At 37.7% G+C, this 20,295-nt stretch overlaps 1 protein-coding gene, 2 long non-coding RNA genes and 2 other non-coding genes across 14 annotated transcripts in view; 2 read left to right on the forward strand and 3 right to left on the reverse strand.

Annotated features, from left to right (window-relative positions):
* Positions 1–3,544: 3,544 nt before the first annotated feature.
* TRNAM-CAU (transfer RNA methionine (anticodon CAU)) lies at positions 3,545–3,616 on the reverse strand. Its single transcript has one exon. It is a non-coding gene; the product is annotated as a tRNA-Met (tRNA).
* A 276-nt stretch (positions 3,617–3,892) lies between these two features.
* On the reverse strand, positions 3,893–3,965 carry TRNAV-CAC (transfer RNA valine (anticodon CAC)). The gene has a single exon. It is a non-coding gene; the product is annotated as a tRNA-Val (tRNA).
* Positions 3,966–4,428: 463 nt separating this feature from the next.
* On the reverse strand, positions 4,429–10,747 carry LOC110839845 (uncharacterized). Of its 4 annotated transcripts, XM_087352409.1 has the most exons (5): positions 10,546–10,677; positions 8,381–8,475; positions 8,101–8,268; positions 7,118–7,339; positions 4,429–6,346 (listed from the first exon to the last, which is right to left on the reverse strand). In XM_087352409.1, exons 1-5 carry the CDS (start codon positions 10,592–10,594, stop codon positions 5,156–5,158), a joined length of 1,725 nt encoding a protein of 574 aa, XP_087208535.1. In that variant the 5' UTR covers positions 10,595–10,677; the 3' UTR covers positions 4,429–5,155. The 4 variants fall into 4 exon arrangements, with proteins under 4 accessions (XP_087208535.1, XP_087208537.1, XP_021940074.2 ...); XM_087352411.1 differs by lacking the exon at positions 8,381–8,475 and having other exon boundaries at positions 10,664–10,747; XM_022084382.2 differs by lacking the exon at positions 8,381–8,475 and having other exon boundaries at positions 10,546–10,680.
* A 2,465-nt stretch (positions 10,748–13,212) lies between these two features.
* Positions 13,213–20,295, forward strand: part of LOC147873242 (uncharacterized) — a 124,506-nt gene continuing 117,423 nt past the window's right edge. For all 7 annotated transcript variants that reach the window (XR_015536229.1, XR_015536227.1, XR_015536226.1 and 4 more), the window contains exons 1-4: positions 13,213–13,563; positions 13,669–13,844; positions 18,938–19,316; positions 19,421–19,676. This is a non-coding gene — a long non-coding RNA (uncharacterized LOC147873242). The remainder of the gene's footprint in view (positions 13,564–13,668; positions 13,845–18,937; positions 19,317–19,420; positions 19,677–20,295) is intronic.
* Positions 14,814–18,548, forward strand: LOC147873243 (uncharacterized). Its single transcript, XR_015536235.1, has 2 exons — positions 14,814–18,175; positions 18,465–18,548. It is a non-coding gene; the product is annotated as an uncharacterized LOC147873243 (long non-coding RNA).

The following is a 20,295-nucleotide window of genomic DNA, read 5'->3' on the forward strand; positions in this document are numbered from 1 at the left end:
CTCGATTTGTATGCTCTGTCAGGAGTTGTTCTGCACTGACTGACGATTTGTCTAGGTTTTCTAAGTTCCTGTATACATATGTTGAGATACAACATTCAAATATATGATACGTAAACTATCCAAATGTGCCTCATTTCATAATTTGCTATGATAGAATCACTCAGAACTTTGTAACTTATGCACTTGAGAAAGTTTCTCTAAATAAACTATTAAAAAATAAAGCAGATACCGTGCAGTTTAAAACACGTAAAGCATTTTATCTCCAAGATTTTACTCCGCTTTCAAGTGTTTTAAATAATTATTTTCTGCAGACAGCGTGACGTCATTAACCATCTGCGAAACTGTCATATTTGAACATTAGTATTGTAACCAGGGTCCTTTTTTTTTTTTTTTTTTTGAATGTGAGTGAAGTTGGTTTTGAAACACCTGTTTTGGTGTTAGTTCCTTATTAAAGTGTAAACAGTTTTCACTAGTTTCTCAGCACAGAAATGTGAAAGGGCGACGTTTCGTAAGCGGACAGTGGCGTTACGATAACTGGAGAGAAAGTGTAGTTATATTTCCTTCATTGTTATTGAAATCACTTTTTATACTACGACTCTGTTCGTACCACGCAACAGTTACATGTACCAGAAGGTTTACTCACTTTTACTTTCTTATTCTTGTACAGTGTCTAGTGAATTCTTTGTTATCACCGAATCAGCCACTAACTTTCCTCTCTTTCACGGCGTCGCTCGCTTATTCCCATAAATCCACTCATTGTCATACAGTTCGTCCACTGACAAAGTTAAACGCAGTTGTCACTTCCCGGCTCCGGGCATGACACATCGCCAGGCATCATCAGGAATTGACGCTAAAATAATTCACACAATATTTCATCTGTTAAACGCTGGTTATTATTGTGTGTGTGAATATGGTTTGATATACCGTCGAATGGGGTTTTTCCTATAAGAACAGTTTGTGAAACGTGCTACCGCTAGAAAAGAATTGTGAAAAATTTCGTTCGTAAATTTCCCGGGTTAACTGTTCCAAGCACAGCAGGTATCCATAAATTTAGTAATAAATTTCGATCTACTGGTTTATTTCTGGACAAAAAATCTACCAAAAGCGACGCGTGCTTACCGAAGGACAACGAGACGAAACAGGTCCAAGGTTACAACGCACACCACAGAAATCACTGAGTCGCCTTGCGCGTGAAACCGGAATCTCAAAATTGTCAGCAGCCGAGAACGACGAAACTGCTCAAACTTTGGCCGACCAAGGTAACCAATCACGTGACCGAGCTAGCAGGATTAATTCTGTGAACTGATTTTTACAGCGAGTTCATACACTGTTAATAAGCCCGGAACATTTGTAATTCTGTAAATGATCTCCCCATTTGAAACGAAAAATTTAACCGGGGGTTCTTAGAGGTATTAAAAATCCCAATTTGAAGTCCCGTGTATGACCAAATCAGTTTATCAGGAGTGTACAAAATACGGCCTGCAAAAACATTAATTTCTAACCTCAGCGATGTTGTTATACTTTCGATAATTACTTTCTCATAATTAATGTTAGTTGAAAATTTTAGTAATATCTAGTAGGTCGCATCGATATTTTGGGTCCGTTTTTATTATTATTTTCGCATATTGTATCTACAGATGAGGATCAGTACATCAAATAACGTCCATTAATATCTTATTTAACGCCTGTCATCACATTTTGAGAACACTAATCTAATTAGTCTCTGACACTTTGTTTGTTAATTAGTAATATTTTTGTCCCTTGGTAATTTTTAAAAAAAAGATTCTTTGTTTAGTGTGAATAAATGTATCGATAACGACCTGACACTAAAAAATCAAAAGCAGTATACAGAACAATAATCTTGCCTGCTGTTTTGTATGGGTGCGAAACATGGTCTCTCACTCAGAGGGAGGAACACAGATTGCAGGTGTTTGAGAATCGGGTGTTGAGGAGGATATTTGGGCCTAAGAGGGAAGACGATGGGGCGTGGAGAAAACTGCACAATGACGAGCTTAAAAATCTGTACTGCTCCCCCAGTATTGTCAGGGTGATTAAGTCGAGAAGAATGAGATGGGCGGGACGTGTAGCGCGCATGGATGGGACAAGAGGTGTGCACCGGGTACTGGTTGGGAAGCCTGAGGGGAAGAGGCCTCTGGGGAGACCTAGACGTAGATGGGAGGATAATGTCAGGCGGGATCTATGGGAGATAGGAGTTGAAGGAGACTGGATTTCGCTGGCCCAGGACAGGGTCCGGTGGAGGGCTTTAGTTAATTCGGTGATGAACCTTCGGGTTCCGTAAGCCATCTGGTTGGTTAGTTAGTTATATTTTGAGGGAAATGCAAATTGTGAGGTTCCTAGTAAGATATTTTGATGGAATGCGGGTAATCTAATGAGGGCTCACTTCAGGTTAGGTTTGGCGAAGAACAAATAAATTAACTTCGAAAGTAGATAAGGGGGCAAGACATGAATACTATGATACAGTAAAAAGGCCGCTGTTGTGAATATAAACCGCTCATTTAGCGTCCGCGCGGTAGATTCGCCCACGCTTGTCTTCTCCGAAAATATTTGGACATCTTCCCGGTTCAAGTCACCACCTGGTTTCATCATGATATGGTTCCCATGTGCTCTGACAGACATTTCAGCGAGCGCACAGCCACTTTTGATTCATGGTGCTCATTATCAAACACATTTGTACTCACACCAGGAAATTATATTCAGTAACACCAAAAATATTTATGATTACAGAACGAAAATCCACACCTAACAGAAGTGAAAGGTGAGAATTTAGGTTCTGTCGTCGCAGAATACAAAGATTGCTGTCTTGTGGGTTGTTGCGCCGTGTAGTCTGGTACAAGTTCACCAACGTTTCAGAGGTCCTTGCTACCTCCATCATCAGGGCGCCCTGAGGCAGTATGACGTCTGAAACATTGGTGGAAATCTACCAGACTACATGGCGCAACAACCCAGAAGACGTCCATCTTCAGACTCCCCGTTGTGGAAACCTCAAATTCTACGTACGTGAGTGTTTTTTCACACTAAATACGTCTGTTCTAAAGAGTTCGTGCGAAAAATGCGTATAGCTTTTAAACATTAAAAAAATGTTAGCAAGTGATTTCGACATTATCCCAGTTGCACTAATAACTCATAGTATTACAGGTATTATCTTAATTGTTATCACTATAATGTCAATAATAGTGATAATTTTACTCGTAGATAACAGTAACAATTTCTCAAAAAAAGGGTTACACTTACATTTAAAAAGTTTAAATACAGAGCAAAGTAATTTCTAACAACAAATAACAGTAATAGCCTTCCTATGCATAGGGCTGCGTCAACTTCATTTTAATTTTTAGTACAACCTATTTATAATTATTACTTACAGATTCAAGACAGCCGCATTTGGGAAACATGCACTATGCGCTAGAAATTTTTGAGTATGAAAGAAAATAATACATGTTTTATTAAATTCTTCTTGTTCGTTTGTCATCAGTCTTTCGACTGGTTTAATACAGTCCTCCGTATGTTCAATTATAAAATAAAAAGTTAGCAGAGCGTGGTTTCGATCCACGGACCTCTGGGTTATGGGCCCAGCACGCTTCCACTGCGCCACTCTGCTGTTTGCTGAGAGGCTGCTATTTTACGTATACTTAAATTATCTCCAATGTCCCTCGGAACTATCGTTCTATTGTTTTTGCTTAATATATATCTTCGTTTCTATTCTTATCATTACTACGTCCTAAGTTTCTAAAAAAAGACATGGCAATGATCGTTTTGGTTATACTCATCTCCACGGATAAGATATCAAACGTTATGAAAGACATAAGAATCAATGCATAAAACTCGCTGTACTTTTCATATTATAATCAAAACAATTATGTAAAAGGTAAAAAAATGTTTCCGCCCGGGATCGAACCGGGGACCTTGCGCGTGTGAGGCGCACGTGATAACCGCTACACTACGGAAACAGGATATCAGGACTTGCCCAATTGCGATTATGAAAGATTTCATTCACTTTCTTAATAGGTTGTTGTTGTGTGTCTTGAAGTATTTTTTAATAGGAAACATAAAATTGTCTTTCTTTCATTTTTATTTAATTTCCTATAAGATGTCCAACTTTTACATTTCGATTCTGTTTAATTTGGAGCCGTTTAGATGGCACTGCAGTATCGGACATTAAGAAACCTGTTGGCAGTATCGTGAACTAATTATGCAAGTTGTGTAGCGTATGCTTGTAGACACCATTTTTGAACGTATAACTCAACTCTACTGATTGTAATTAAATTTCATATTGGAGAGTCTGGACGCAGAGGCTAGAGGAAAAATCCTCTGTCCCCGTCGGGTATCGAACCCCGGTCGTCCAGCCCATAGCTATTCGCTATACTGACTGAACTATCCATGCTCTAAAATGATAGAGTAGGGACAGCAAAATATGTGGTTCAATCAAATTCTTTAATCACAGGCAACATGTACAAACAAAATGGCACATTTACAATAATAAAAAAGTAAGAAATGACTAATATTAGGAACTTAAGACAAAATACTTTCACAAACATATTCAATGGAATATGACAATATTTCCACTGTAGTAGTAAGTTAAGCAATGCACAGAGCAATACCATCATTTTAATGTTATGACTCGGATGTCACCATATTCATCAGGATTTATAGAATTAATATCAGCTATCCGGATGAGATCCTTCGTTTCTTTAAAACATATAATGACTCTTTTTAATTTCACTAGCCTTAAAAACAAAAATTTTTCAGTACTACCAAAAGTATCCATCTCCATTTGGTTGGTGATGGAATGCTCGTTCCTTACACCCAATCGCTCCGTCTCGGAAATAAACGTGAAATCACAAAGTTATGTAAAACACCAACAACTGATATGTGTATATCATAATTAACACAACTTCCGCTGTAATCACTCTAACAGTTTTGATGTACATCCATTAAAAAAGGAACTAAACACAAAATATTACTTATTTACATCATAAATAAAAGATTCCTAGTTACATTAATGAGATCTGGTTATTAAATATATTTCAACAGTGGAAACTGCGTCGAGTATCATGAATTATAACATCGGACTTCATAATTTCTGGTGCGATATTATAATCACCAGGGTCAATCTCCATATTACTACGCGGTAGTATCTCTAGCAACCGGAATCTGGAAACCTATTTACAATGGCCTGACATCTTGCGGTAGATTCATAATCTGCCTGTTGAGGGTTTTTACATTTATTTGGTACATAAACATTTTGTTTAACCGACAGACATTTATCAGCTAATGTTTTAATAGCAGAAGGTTTCATGCATAAGAATTTACAAGGATTTAAATTACTAGTTTCAAAATTTGTGTTTCCGTAACTACACACTTTCTCCACATAAACCGGAATCTGATGAGTATCTAGCTCTAAATCAGACACTGATACATTCTTCTTTTTAGAAGCGTCGTTAAAATCCATTCCAATATCTGTGTCATCCAAGTTTTGGCTTGGATTTGGCATTTTGACATCCTGGAGCAAGCCAATAATTTCCTTTGAATCGGCAATGTTAACAGTTTCATTCTCTTTAACCTTACACGTAGCGTTCAGTCTGAAATCTACTTTCTCTTCATCTTCTGAAGAATCAGATGACGAGGGAAATACCTCTTTAAATACCGTGTGTTTTGTGACGGTGCTAACCCCATTTACACAAGGAAGATCAGAACTAAATTCTCCTCCTCGCTCGTTCTGAGCTTCCCTATGATGATCTGGGGAACCCTCTGAATGTCTGGACGGAGTCACCGGAACATCGCAGGCAGCATGCACAGAGTCCTTTTGCCTGACAGCAGCTTCTCCTAGTTTTCTGATATCTGCGTCGAAAGAAGATACAGTAATATCCTCTTCCTCGTTGCCGTCACACGAAATGACACATTTGTTTCCATTACTCTGATCTGCTTTGCTTCGAAGTACTGTGCTTTTTGGCTCTACAAACTCTGTTCCATCTTTCATTCTTTCTTCTGTATTTTGTTCCATTGCAAACCACACAGGTAATGCTTCTGTGCATTTTTCTTTTGCTCTGTCTAGTTCAGCGATTTTTACTTCTTGTTGCATGTCTGAATCTCGCCAGGACTCTTCATTCCTTCCTTCCTTACATTCCTCTCTGTCTCCAGTTTCCAGTTTCTTCCCATTTTCTGCCTTTTCTTTTTCTCTTTCTCGCTTTACTTGGATGGCCAACCAGATGTCTTTCAGTTCGCCGGTTAGGTCACGGTCTTTGAGCACGGTGAATTCACGTTTAAATTTAACTTCTGGATTCATAGCTTCGACAAAATCTAACATCAGGTCCACAAGAGCATCACGATCCTGAAGCAAAGAATGCCCACAGATAGAATTTTAAAATGCATTACTCTTAAGGTTAAATTTCAGTAATCTTTTCAGAACAGATTATAACCAGAAATTCAAATTTCTGAATATATTTTTTATAAGTTAAAATAATTAATGATGTGACTGTGTTTCTAGTTATAAGAACATCCCCACATTATATGAGGCATATGAATTATCCAAGTAGTACCAATACACTGCCATTGTTGGCGTAAGGCTTTGTTTGGAATCTTCCGGAGTTCGGCCGTCGCATTCGATTTGATGTCCTCCATGGTTGCGAACGCGTCCCCTGGAGGCCCATTTTCAGAGTAGGGAACAGCCAGAAGTCACTCGGAGTGAGATCCAGAGAATATGGTGGTTGGGTGATGGCGGGAATGCTTTTCTCGGCGAGAAATTGCTGCACAACCAGCGAGGTGTCGAATGCGACGGCCGAACTCCATAAGATTCCGGCAGGATCGATGGAGCAAGTGTGTGCGTGCGCGCGCAAGGGTCCCACTTTGAAGGTGATTAGGTAAGCGTTGCCATATGTCCTACCATTACAGCGCTACACCGCAATTCCGGGAACTTTTTTGACTGCCCTACGAATGTGCTATCAATGTATATATTAGACAGAAGACAGTGTATATCAAACATAATGTTATTATAAAGAATCAGGAAATGTCACAAACATTTTGAGAATTAACATTTATTCCGTCAACATTTCACTTTACCAGTTTTGAAGAAGCAACTACACATGAAGATATAAAAAATTACCATTGGGTCTTTTGCAGTCTTGCCACTTAGTCGTAGAATTTGAGGATTTGCCATCACGGCAAATATCGAGGGCTGTCTTTTAGGAAAATTCTTCTTATCAATTGGAATTGTATTACAAGGGATTTTCATGCCTCCGTACAGCGGAATAGGATCCTCTGGCCTCCGAGGAGTTGAGATCTTAACCCAAGATAATACATTGATGTAGCATGGCTGCTTAGAACCCTATGAACAAATGAAAATATGAGATGAAGGTGAAATCTATAGCCACAGCTGGTGTGTACAGAATGTCCCAAAAATATGTATACACACATTCACTGAATGAAATAAAGAAATTTTAATAACCTAAATCATGACATACATCAGCATTGGTACTTAGGGAATCAGCAAATCAAATGTAGCTGTTCAAAATGACCGCCGTTAGATTAGTGGCAAGCAGCTGACTGGTGAGTGGCCACCAAAGTATTATAATGCGTATACATCTTTTTGAGACATTCTGTATTTAAACCATGAATATATGCTTCTCAGCTCTGTGTTTCTCTTGAGTAAAAAAACAAAAACAAAAAACATTGTTTGCCAAACTTCGTACATCCCATGCATCTGCTGTGCAATTAAACAGAACACAGAATATTAGTCGTATTTAAATTGGCACTATGTTTGACAGTGACCTTGAACTTGCAGTTTAGAATATAGAATAATTACATCACAATCTACTTCTGTGATTCTCTTAGACATCTGTCGTAAAAGGGGCGTGGAAAATGTTTTAACCTGACCAGCCGCTAGTCACACCACAATATCAGAGACATATCAGCCAACATACCGAGATCTGACCATAAAAGTTTTTAGTTATTTTCCTTTCCAGGAACTAAAATTTGGTAAACATGGCATTAGGTCGACTTGATATTTGATGGTCAACTAAGACAACGGTGCAATGCTCTTGCAATAACAACAATTATAAATAAAAGGCATTTGTAACAGAATTATACCTGAATAAAATCTTGGATACACATGTGAGGCTGTGGTGGGTTACGGAAATATCGGGCTCCGTTCTTTGTCTTCTCCATCGGTTTGTTAGATATGCATGTGATTAAGGGTGTTGCCTGGTACAAAGATGCCCTCCCCAATGGATCAACCTCACTGAACCGCTCTCTCATCTACAAACACAACACATAGTGCGTTCCTGAATGTGCTGACTGCAAAATGTGTTTATAAAAGTGATGAATGATATAGATGAAGTACCAACAATTTCCACGCTAGTAAACTTACTGATCGGAAGAAACTGGTTATGTTAAGCCTGGTACAATCCAATCTGTTGTTCCTTATAGAAAGTGAAATACTGATACTCAAATGTGATGAAATTTCTATGACAAAATGTAAGGTCATTGAATTTTAGTTAAGATAGAAATTTTATCCTTATCTGCTTATGTTATTTATCCATTTTAATAACATTTCTGTTGTTTTAAATTGTTTTATGAGGAAAGGTGCTAGTATTTATATAACTGATACTTCCAGAATAAAAAGAAACCTGCATATAATTGCTAAAGATATGGCAAAATCATGCAAAATATTTCAATTTTTAAGCATTTTGTGCTAACAGACGCCTCTGTCTTGTAAGTTCCATTTTATTCTTTACAAACAACATGGCAGCTTTTACATAGTTTGCAGCAAAAAAAAAATCAACATTATGAGCTTTAAAGATGAGAAGTACAACAAAGTGAGAGGCTCCTAATGTTAATATAAAATTATGAGTTATTTAAATGTAAAGTAAGACACAGTGCACATACAGTTTCACCATTTCAATTGCAAAATTGTCAGCTACATTAATTCCATGAATTATTCTGTTTTTGTGTAGTGAAGGTAAGAAAGTAATTGTGTAGTTTGTTTCTATTGACATTGTAGATTTAATTCAGTGCCATCGTTATAAAAGGAGCTTCTTAGTCTTAAGTTTTATACATCTTTCAGCCTGAGACAGAATAACAGGGTTTGTGATAAAAATACTCAACAACCAATCAAGTTTTAATTCATATCTGACATATCACAGTGAGTCACGTTATGTGTACTTGCAGTCAGCTCGATGCTGTCCACTCAAAACTGATTAACCCTTAGAACGTAAAACAAACCACAGTAATTAGCTTTGGGAAATGAATGCATCCAAATGGTATTTAATTTTGGTCAAGGTATGATGAAGCATGTTTAGACAACAGCTGCAGAGACTGTCATAATGTCTTGCCATAGACAATTTTTTCATATATATGTTACCGGCAATGTACAGAATGCCTAAAGTCAGTAGGAAAAGTATGAAATAAATTGTAATGTTCATATTGTTTGGTTGTGTAAATTAAAATTAATCAAAGTCAATTGGGTAAGCTGTCAAGATAGAGGTTATGTAAGATAGCTGCGAAAACACCAAGCTACTGAATCTGAACATAACAAAACTTTGAGAATTAAAAAAGATTGGTTTATGCACTAACTTAATAAAAGTTTAGAGATTTAAAAGAAATGTTTATATTAAGTTTTTGTAAATATAAAAGATAAAATAAAACTGTATAAATCGTGTTATAGAAACTTCTTTGTTATATGCTTTACTGGATTTCATAGTTTGCCTGTAACATATACACATGAACTTCTTCCAATACATTATGCTGATCACTGTAAACCTGAATACTGCAATAAAGCAGGATCCCTTCTTATTGCAATGCAATTCTTTTTTCATTGTCACTGATCTGTGGGAAAACAAACTAAAACTTTGTGAGCTGTTGAACATTTCACAATCAACCCTGTGATTATATGTCTCAATTTGAAATATGAATCCTTAAAATGTGGGCTTTTTATGAACCTGCATAATCATTCAATATGAAAATGACACCAGATGAGTGTTTGATATTAACATACAATTTCGAAAATTAAATTGAAACTTAATTCGCGCCGATATTAATAAACTCTCTAGTTAATAAATAATTTATATAAATGTTCAATTTCGTGCTGTGTTTGAAATTAACTAAATATGAAAAAGGAAGGCATAATTTCAAAACTATTATAGAATTGTTATAATTAATTAAACTTTATTGCCGTTTGTGACAATGATTTTAGTGCGAGCAAAATTTACAACCTAAATTTTGAAAACATGAAATGTTCATTGTTTCTGTCATTCCGCAAATTTGATGTTCAAGAGACAGGCAACACAAACATATTTTTACAGCCTCACAGATATTTGTTTAATAAACGTGCACGATCTTGTTTATAAATGGTATTTGTATACATTTTTAACATACACCAAATTATTATGGTCACAGCTTTAACGCCAATTATACCGGTACAGCACAGCTTCTCAAGACTACGAAATGCGGCACTAAAACATTCTAGTCTGGATAGGCTACGTGTAATTCTGATTACATCCATAGTCTATTTCGCCCTTTAGTAATAAAACGAACCGTTTTTAGAAGTAATCAAACATATTCCTGAAATACATTTCTTCACCATACAAAAAACCTTTAACGTTTAGCAATACATTTTTTGCCTTTTGTTGACTGTTTGCTATTAGTTCGATACCTATTAGACAGAAATCGATTTTCAGGTCACAGTTTTTGTAAATACACGGGAATGGCCACGGCAGCATCCTCTACCAGCGTAATGTGAAAACTGTTGGAATAGTGACTTCTGTTTTATAGATTAGATACTAGATGGCGGGAAGCTGCATAAACTCGTACGAGTCTATTCGTTTGAGTATGTTGGTATCAGAGTAGATTCCTATATCTAATGTTGGTATTAAGTTGTGGTTGGATGTTTTTTAAAAAAAATAAGAAGAATGATTTGTCGAAATTTTGTTCCTGCTACGCTGATGAGATGACGATTGAAGGCTTAGTAGATGATGCTGCACTAGCTGATCATGAAGATTTTAAAGGTGATGGACATAAAGATAATACCGCAGCTGCTTCGTTTGAGGTTGTTTGAGCTACCGCTACAACGGAAGCACCTCCTATGCACATCATACTAGACTATATAGCGCAGCTTCGCAGAACTTGTATATTTTCAAATGAAAGTTACTTAATGAATTTTCTTGCTTGTTGCTAAAACACCTCTTTGAAGTGTTTGTTTTATGGGTTCCTTGTATACAGAAAGAATTATTGTAGACAGGGGAAGATGATATCCAATTTTAGATTGTGTACGACATTTTATACTTAACTTACATGGTGGTCTTCACTGCAGTCTTACACATGCACACTGTGCATACCCCTGAGAAACATTTGTTTTGATGCAGAGCATGTCTACTAATTTTCTGATCTTTCTACGCATTAGGACATTGAGATAAATGGCATGATCAGTATTATTACAGATGCTTGTGAAAATTCAGTAGCACTGGGTTATATTGAATCCATGTCATTTGGTAACACCTTTCATGAAAGGTTTTGATTCTGATAATTTGAATTTTATACATAGTAAAATTGATGGAAATGCTTATAGATGGATCAAATTGACCATTCTTTGTGTACAGTGCTGGAGAGGTGAAGCAATTTGTCCTTCAAGTGATGAAAGCTGTCAGTTTTGGAATGAGCGAGAAGCATGCATAAAGTACTGTATTCCCATCTGTCCATACCACATGCATGCTCTAGAACAGTGGTCCCCTACGCGGTGCCCGCGTTGTTACGGAAAGAGGTTATACTGAATAATGAAGGCCGTTCAACCATGAACATTATGAAATCAAAGCACAGATCTCGACTTACTGACACCCGTCTTGACGATTGTTTGCGAGCAGCAACATCATCCTACTCTCCCAAATTTGAAAAACTGGCCGATGAAATGCAGCGCCAAACATCACACTAACTTCCCACTTGAGTAATAATAATTGTACTTTTGATTGTATGGTTTCTTGTATCATTAAACGTCGCAACTTGCGAAAAGTCGCATGTCCCAAGTCTTGAAAAGTCGCATATCCCAAGTCGCGAAAAGTCGCAAGTCACAAGTCGTGAGAAGTCGCATGTCCGAAGTCGCGAGAAGTCGCATGTCTCAAGTCGTGAGAAATATTGAAAATTTTCAAAAAATCAAAAAATGCTGGAAATTGTCCCAAAAGCGCACAAAACCAAAAAAATTTGAAAAATTTCATCTTAATGTTTTTTTCAATTTTTCGAAATTTAAAATTAAAATGCACAGACCGCGTTCGTCAGAGACACAGTACATCAGACACAGTTCGACGGCGATCTGTCCTGCATGGCATCAGGTGGGGTGAAATTTGAAAGATATTTTGAATTTTTTTCAATATTTTCGAAAAATCAAAAAACGCTGGAAATTGCGATTTGGTTTCATTGGATTAAATCATTGAGTTTTCGCTGCTGGTAGTATTTTCGCTTTTAGTGTTTTATTACTGGACGTATAATTTTATCTACCCCTTATTTATCTCTGCCGACGCGCGTTGGATGAGTTTTTCATCTTTGCCTTTCCCGGCATGCTACGCGAAACTTGTTTCCTACGGACAAGTTGAGGTTTATTCCGGTTGTCTCTCTCCTGCTCCGGTACAGCGCGTATGCACGATGTCTTTACGTAAGTTGGGGCTTCAGTCGGCCATTTTGATATTACGTCTCAGCTTGTGTTTGGTTTAATTATCGATTTGTTCGACAGCCAAAGAGTTGTTGAAGCTTTCGTGGTGGTAGTACGAGGCTCTAAAGAATGCAGGCGAATTCGTGATAATGAAAATACTAACCGATTTTCTCTAGAAATTACAAAAATCGTTGAGTTAGATTTTATTCGACTTAAACCCTTGTACCATTGAAAATTTAATCCTGGAATTTGAAGCGAAAACAATAATAAATTCTTATTGTGTGGATTTCCACCTCTTTTCCTACTCACTGATTGTAATATTGATTATAATTGACTCCTAAATTTGACCTTATGATAATGAATACAGATTTAACCTGGTCGGATAGATAACGACCCTGACTTATAAGCATTTGTGTCGGGCGGCTTTATAGGTGAATTACGTCGCGGAGTGGTAAAAGATCGTCTATATATTTTTCTCTAGGACTGTGACACGCACATGCGAGAGTACATGTGTCCTGTACAACGCGAGCCTACTTAAGTCATTCAAGGTGATTTTCATGAAATATTCCGTCCTCTGAAATAGAGAGTTCTTAAAGTACGTTGAGAGAAAAAAACTTATATTGCGTGCTGTTACCGATACAACGTGACTTGGCCTACGTGACACAAGACAAGATGGCCGAAATGACGTTGCAATACTGAACTAAGTATTCTGAGATATTATTTTATTTTACGTTTTGATTGTTCTGTGATACTGCCCACGCATTCCGTCTCCTTCTAGGTCAGTGGTAACAACCACGTGACACTCGTTCAAGACTTGAGGTTTACGGAGCGGTGAGGATGACGGCCGCTTACATCGTGAGGTCGCTAACACGACAACCCGAAAATTATATTACAGCAGCAGCGAACTAAGGACTCCGGTGAGTACAATGAGAAATTGTCAGATAATGCCCACTGATCGAGTTTCAGAGCGTACGTACAGAAGCGACGTAATTATAAATTCTTGTCATTATGTCTGCTTTGAGGTGATTGGCGGAGCCCTCTTCACATTCACGGTGATTATGATATCATCATTCTTCATCGCCGTCGTGAACCTCTGAACCAGAAGATTTTTCCACGTCTCGCTCCTGGACGCTGCTCTGTGACGTCGTCTGGCTCGATACGTCTCAAACGATGAGGCACCAGCGAGCGATGGACTCGGGTGAGTACGGTGATGTATTATTTCGAGGTCGATTAAAAATTATAATGACTTTCGTAGATAGTGTTCTGTGGGAATTTAAAAATTAGTATGTCTCGACGGTAATGTAGTGTCTGAGTAAAGCCTGGTCTGCGTGGATGGGATTTCGCGAAGGTACCGATATCGTCAAAAATCAAAGAATGTTTGAAACCCCCTACGTACGGTAAGGAATCGAGTTCTTTTATGAGGCATCATAATTAAAACACTTGGTACATACGTTGAAGTAAACTTTCAGAATTGAACTACTTGGTATTTAGTATTCTCTGTTGAAGGCTTAATGTACCGTTTACATGCCTTTTTCTTTATCAGTATTACTTCGCCCCACTCGCTTGTAAATAATCTTCTTGAATCTCTTTCCCTAAGTGTTTTCAAGTTCGGATTGTCTTACAGAGTGAGAAACGAAGTATTACGCCTGTCTAAATCATCAAGAAATATTATAGGACTGTTAACTCAGTTGGAACATCTCTCTCTCTGTCTGTCTGTCTGTGTTTTTAATAAGTTCCGAAGATTAGGATGGGTTGACACTCAGGTTACAGTAAATTGGTTCATCGATTCTCGACAGATTCTGACGAATTTAGGACCGCGTTCAGGTGTGGGTTGCTCTAAAATCCAGCCGTTCCTCAGCTCGAATATTTGTTGCGCCATTGAACATTGTCTCGAGAATAATAGCAAAACTTGAAGAAGTCGCTGTTTCCAGCACTTCGTGTCCCATTTGATAGGTTTAACACGTGTACGTGTTCAGTACGAGAAAGAAATTGCTGCCGTGTTTGAAAACATGTTTTAAGCTGGAAGAAACCAGCAGATAGTCTCAATAAATGCACTGCGTGAATGGAATTCTTAGGAATATTACACATTCTCCAACTTTGTCGCATTGCTCATATCACGTGTAACCATGGATTAAATTATATATTATATTAAATAATTAAATAGAATCGAATTCAGACAAATAATTATCTTTTTCTGTTATTTCGTGTCATGAACTGTTGACCTTGGTTGAAAGAGTGCGTCTTAATGCACTTCCATAAAATTCTCCGCTGTTCGTGGAGACGCCGTCAAAAATTTATGCAGTACTTGAAAGAATTGGTACAATGGCGGCGTGACCTGTTGATTTGACCCTAGGGATCCGTGTAATGTTTGCCCAAGTGCATGGTAACAAATTAAACATGTCTGTGCGCACGGGCGTAATATCGAAAGTCAATTTTGGAGCTACCTGCCTTGTCCAATGCCTAATCCATTCAGAAATTTTTTCCTAGATGAATGCAAGTTTAAATTTATGGATATTCTTAATCGTGGATTTGTACTTTTAATACATAAATTAATAACGAGGGTCAAGGCTGATAGTACCAATGGAAGGTAACAGATAGTGACATACAGTTAATATCGAATTTGACGAAAATCGGTCTGTGTAATGTTAGTAGTACGTGTTAGAAACGAAGAGTATTGACTGCGAATGGTTGTTTGGAAATGGGGGCCACGTTTTGACCTTAAGGTCGTATCGCAAGGCCGGTATCCATCCGATATTCCAGCAAGCTTCTGGTAGCGTCGGACACCATCGTACATATACGTGCGTTCGACTGTGAGTTATACAGTAGCTGTGCATGGTCCCAGATCAAAATAACCCTTTAAAGCAAATATTATTATTATTATATGTCCAAATTTCTGTAATAATCAGTGAGACTTTATTTTATATTTTTATCGTATGCGTGTATGGCATTATTAATTATTTTAGAAAGAATTTATTTTATTGAAATGACACCAGATGCCGTACAACTTTTTTTTTAAATTTTACATGCTTTGCCATCGATATGACCATCAAAGGTAGTCTTGCGAATTTCTGAGGTGGGAGTTAGAAGCTAAGAATAGGCTCAGCCAGTCAAATTATCCGCCTTGAATGGAAAGTTCAGCGTAGTGTTCACAAAATCCCGTCACTGGTGTCTTTCCTGAGCTATATTAATCCATTTCGCAAACTTGAAAAGTATTTCCGTAAGAACAATTTTAATATTATCCTCCCAGTTACACCTAATGTTGTAGAATGTAACATTAATGCTCACCAATCTTTAGCCCTGAGGATGGAAGAAATATGTTCCTCGGAAATATTTGTTACTCGACATGATACTTGAACGAATAATATCTGATTTCTTTAAATCCGGGTTGTATGAGTCATTACATCCAGACTCTATATCCTCTGCAATATGTCAATTTTAAAAGAGATTATTCTTGTTTAATGTTTCACGGACTAATCACATTTCTGTTCCTTGTTTGAGTCTCTCATATCTTTGTAAACTTTTCCGCATAAAATGATTATTATCCAATTTCTTTTAAATCGAATATTGAAAAATTACACCCGTATCTGTTTTGCCAGAGCATGGGATTATGAACGTGTGGACGTCATTCTCTGTTCCGTAATACTTCGTTACTGGTCAGATGTTTACAGCAGGTCGCAGTAACCCCGTACCCGTTTAACCGTTGAGCACACTGGCTAGAACCTGGTGCTGTTGGAATGTCTTGGTGTAGATAGAAATCACTGTCTTCCTTTGATGTAATGGTCCCTCATCGCGCACGTAGTCTGTTAGGGTTAGTTCCACAGATCAGGAGTGTTGGGTAAGTAAACATACAAGAAATAAATATTGAGTTGTCCTACTCGATAGGTTTCGGGTTCGAATCTCTCCCCGTCGACAGACAATCGTTAGAGATCTTTCTCGTGATTTTTAGTATACTGAAGCATATTTTAAGACACATTAAATGTAGACAGCTATCGCTTTATTCAATGTAATTTCAAGTTCATCTTTTAGAAGAATCCTGCCATTTTATGGGGTATAACGGACAAAATTTTAAGACTAATAAATTGCCCGCTAAGAATGACGGCAAAAATGTAAAGTAGTAAACAATAATTATCCGATTAGACCCAACATCTCTTAGCAGCGTTACCATGGCAACGGTTATTTATAAATGTTATCCCGTAAGGTCCAAAATCGCTTGGGAGCAAATAATCATAACCGAAAAATGTTTTATGAATGTCTTTTGTGATGTTGCGTCATCATGAGGGCCCACCATCATCGCTGTTATGATGGAGGTAGCAATATCACTTCCTAAACGTCGGTAAACTTAATCATCACAATCACCACAATTTACGCGCAGATTGAAGATGTAAGGCACAAATTTCTATCTTGCGAGGCCGAGGCGTAGTGTCGGGACAGATAATACCCCCCCCCCCCCCCCCAGCTGCTTTTAATGAGTGCTTTTTCTATAATTAGTCTAGCATTTCAGAAAAGAGTGTGTTGTGTTTAGGAGATAACTTTCAACCAAGCTGTTTGTATGTTCTAATCAAAATAACGTTGACCATGAATTTAGAATATTTTGTCTTCTAGTCTGATAAATAAAAGTTGTAAATATTAATGAACAACACACTGTTATGTTTAAATTTGGTTTGCTATCATCGTAATTAATGTTAATAAACTGTTAAATGACGTCCTATGAAATGAATAGCAGTACATTGCCACGTTAAAATAAGTTTTGATAAACGTTCAACGCTGAAAACAATTAAATCTACCATGTACTTCAATTTTCAGTAAATCTAATTTTAAAAAATCAAAGTGTATTAATGAAATTCGTATAATTCCGAAAATAATATTATTTTCTTAAACAGCATTAACCAACTGATGTTTGTAAAGGAGAAGGATTGTATTTGCTTTGAGGTATGGTCACGTGAGATCGTCGATGACACCAACGTTTCCCAGAAAGATAATGTGTCGATTGTCACATCTTCAGTCCTGAAGTCCGATAGAGTTTGTTTCTGAGAAACTTTGGAATTTAGCAACAAGTCTACACGTCACCAAAACATTATCCTCATCGCCGTAAAACTCTCAAATCTGAGATGGAAAGAGTATTTTACCAGGACGCTGGCATCTACGTAGGAGTCCACATGGCGCCAAAATCCATATTTACATCCGTGCACTTGCGACCTTCTGCCAAAAGGGACCAAGGGAGACTCTCAGAACCAAAATACTACATGTCAGCTTGCAGTTTATATATTGATTTGAATGTTTTATTACGATCTGCACTGAAGATCGTTGCAGGATTTTGGAACGTGATTTATATTCAAATGTGGTGTCTTGAGAATGTAACAAGAGCTTATATCCGAGTTCCCTTTCTTATTTAGCTTTCCCGAAATATCATCTTAATATAAATGTGCTTTTGTATCGTGTTGCCGGTTTAATTTAAAGCCGCCATGGACAATCTAGAAGATGCAGACGTCATGCCTGAAATTATGTTCCGGCATCGAACTCGAAATTTATGTGAGTATGCTGAGATATTATTTTCTGCTATACATAATTTGTTCTGGAATTTTCCCACCCACTTTCAACCAGAACTCTCATTGCCAACATAATAAATGCCAGTTTGCTCTTTAACTATCGAATTGTACAATATTTTACCAAATCTCACTCCAGGATTCTGGAAGCCGGTTCATTCGAACACCTTGGGTGTTGGAAATGTAACACGTAGATTAAACCGAACTTCTTTATATTTGTCTATCCTCATTTTATGGTTTTCAAGGTCATCATCTTAATGTCCATGTCCTTGCAGGTTTCAACAGTAGCCGTCATGGACCGTGTGGTTTTGTAGCTGGTGCATCCAAAAGCTGCTAATTTTGAGCTCAAAGACTTATGAGAATATACTGGCAAAAATTATTCCTAGGTTTCCGAAAGCTTCTTTTTTTCCTTTTTCATGGCAGATGATATGGGAGATTATTCCAAATCCTGGAAGAATTAAATTATATACTTCTGGATGTCCAAAAAATCAAATTATTCTGTTATATTTCAATTATTCTAATATCTCGCACTCATCGTGTGCCAGAGATCTCAGAACCAACGTGCTTGACTCCAGATTGATATTTCAGTATAGAATCGAGTAATTTATTACTACCAACACTAATGTTTACTGAGGGATATTGGGAGCTGTCTTATTTTTGCATCTGGAATTTTGGAAAATTAACACGAATTTAAAAACCAGTGACAATGATATATATATATATATATATATATTTACTTGTTTTCCAGAATATGCTTGTATCCTGCAGCCGTCATGTACCGCCAGGTGGTGTATCCGGTACTTCCAGACGCTACTTACATCATCCAACAGGAGCTGCGTGATATGATGTGGCAGTACTGAGTTCGAAACTCATGGACTACTATTTTCAGTTACCTTCCGATAACGCCCATCAGTTCAATTTCAGTGCCCGTAAATATCGGCATATCTTTTGAAATCATTGGTCTGACTCTTTTTGCAATTCAAAATGGTCTGAAAGAAGGAGATGCTTCGTCGGCTTCTAGGTCAGCAGTAACAACCACGTGACATTTAATTAAGGTTTCCGCGGCGGTCAGGATAATCGTGAAGTCTGTTACGCCATTCAACACGAGACGCCGAAAATGGACTCGTGTGAGTACAATGAGAAATTATATTCCATTAATATGAATAGTATGGAGCTTCAGACCCTACATATAAATTCTTGTCATTATATGGGACATTCTGTCTGGTTTCAGGGGAAAGGCATCGGCGTCAGATTTGAGGTTTTCCACTAGCAAGTGAATCTTCGTGGTTCCGAAACTCAGAGCAGGATCTTCATGGCATTTTCACCCGCGCGGTTGTGTCCTGTTGCGTCTACACGCTCCGGGGTACCCGGAGTTCCGCAGTCCCGCAGTCGCTTCCACCCGGACGCTGCACTCTTGTCGTGTTTTATTGACAACTTTACGTCGGCGGTCATCTCTCCGGCATATTTCGTTTCTACCATCTTTGCTGGTGAGTGAAACGAATTACTTTAATTTTAAATTAACACACGACTAACGCCTGGGGTGCAGGGGTTAAACTCCTTCCAATGTTCCTTAATTTTGAGTCTCGAATTAATATTTTGCTTGTTTCCATCCCTTGAGCAAAATGAATCCAGATTCTTTCTATTTACTCTTTTTCTTCTTTCTTTTCTTCTTTTTCGCCTTCTTCCTACCCTCAGAGGATGGACGGGTTAGAGTAGAGTTGTAGCTGCATGCATTCTTAACCACTAACAACATCATCGACCCTGTAGTCCAGCCGCTGCGCTGCAACGGAATATCAGCGGAATCCAGCAAAGACGCAGTTAGTTTGCCCACAATATTGAGGAATAAATCATAGACTTTATTTATCTGCTTTGCGTTAAATTTTAGTAGGCTTTGGAAATTCACGTAGAAGATTTCCGGATTTTGAAAAGTGGGGATTTTCTCTTTTGATGATCTGAGTAACGGCTAGCTTTTCAAGTTAAGTAATTTTGAGGTGACTTAAGCGTCTGCTAACACAAACTATAAAGCGGGGAAGATTTTCAATTTGGAAAATTTCATGGGGCTGAAAACTACATTATCGTTGTTTATTTACATAGCTTTGCCCTTAG

The sequence above is a fragment of the Zootermopsis nevadensis genome, unplaced genomic scaffold (assembly GCF_977971745.1).
Source record: "Zootermopsis nevadensis isolate Lab colony 2312 unplaced genomic scaffold, Znev_1.0 Znev_ptg000021l, whole genome shotgun sequence".
Classification (NCBI taxonomy): Eukaryota; Metazoa; Arthropoda; class Insecta; order Blattodea; family Termopsidae; genus Zootermopsis; species Zootermopsis nevadensis.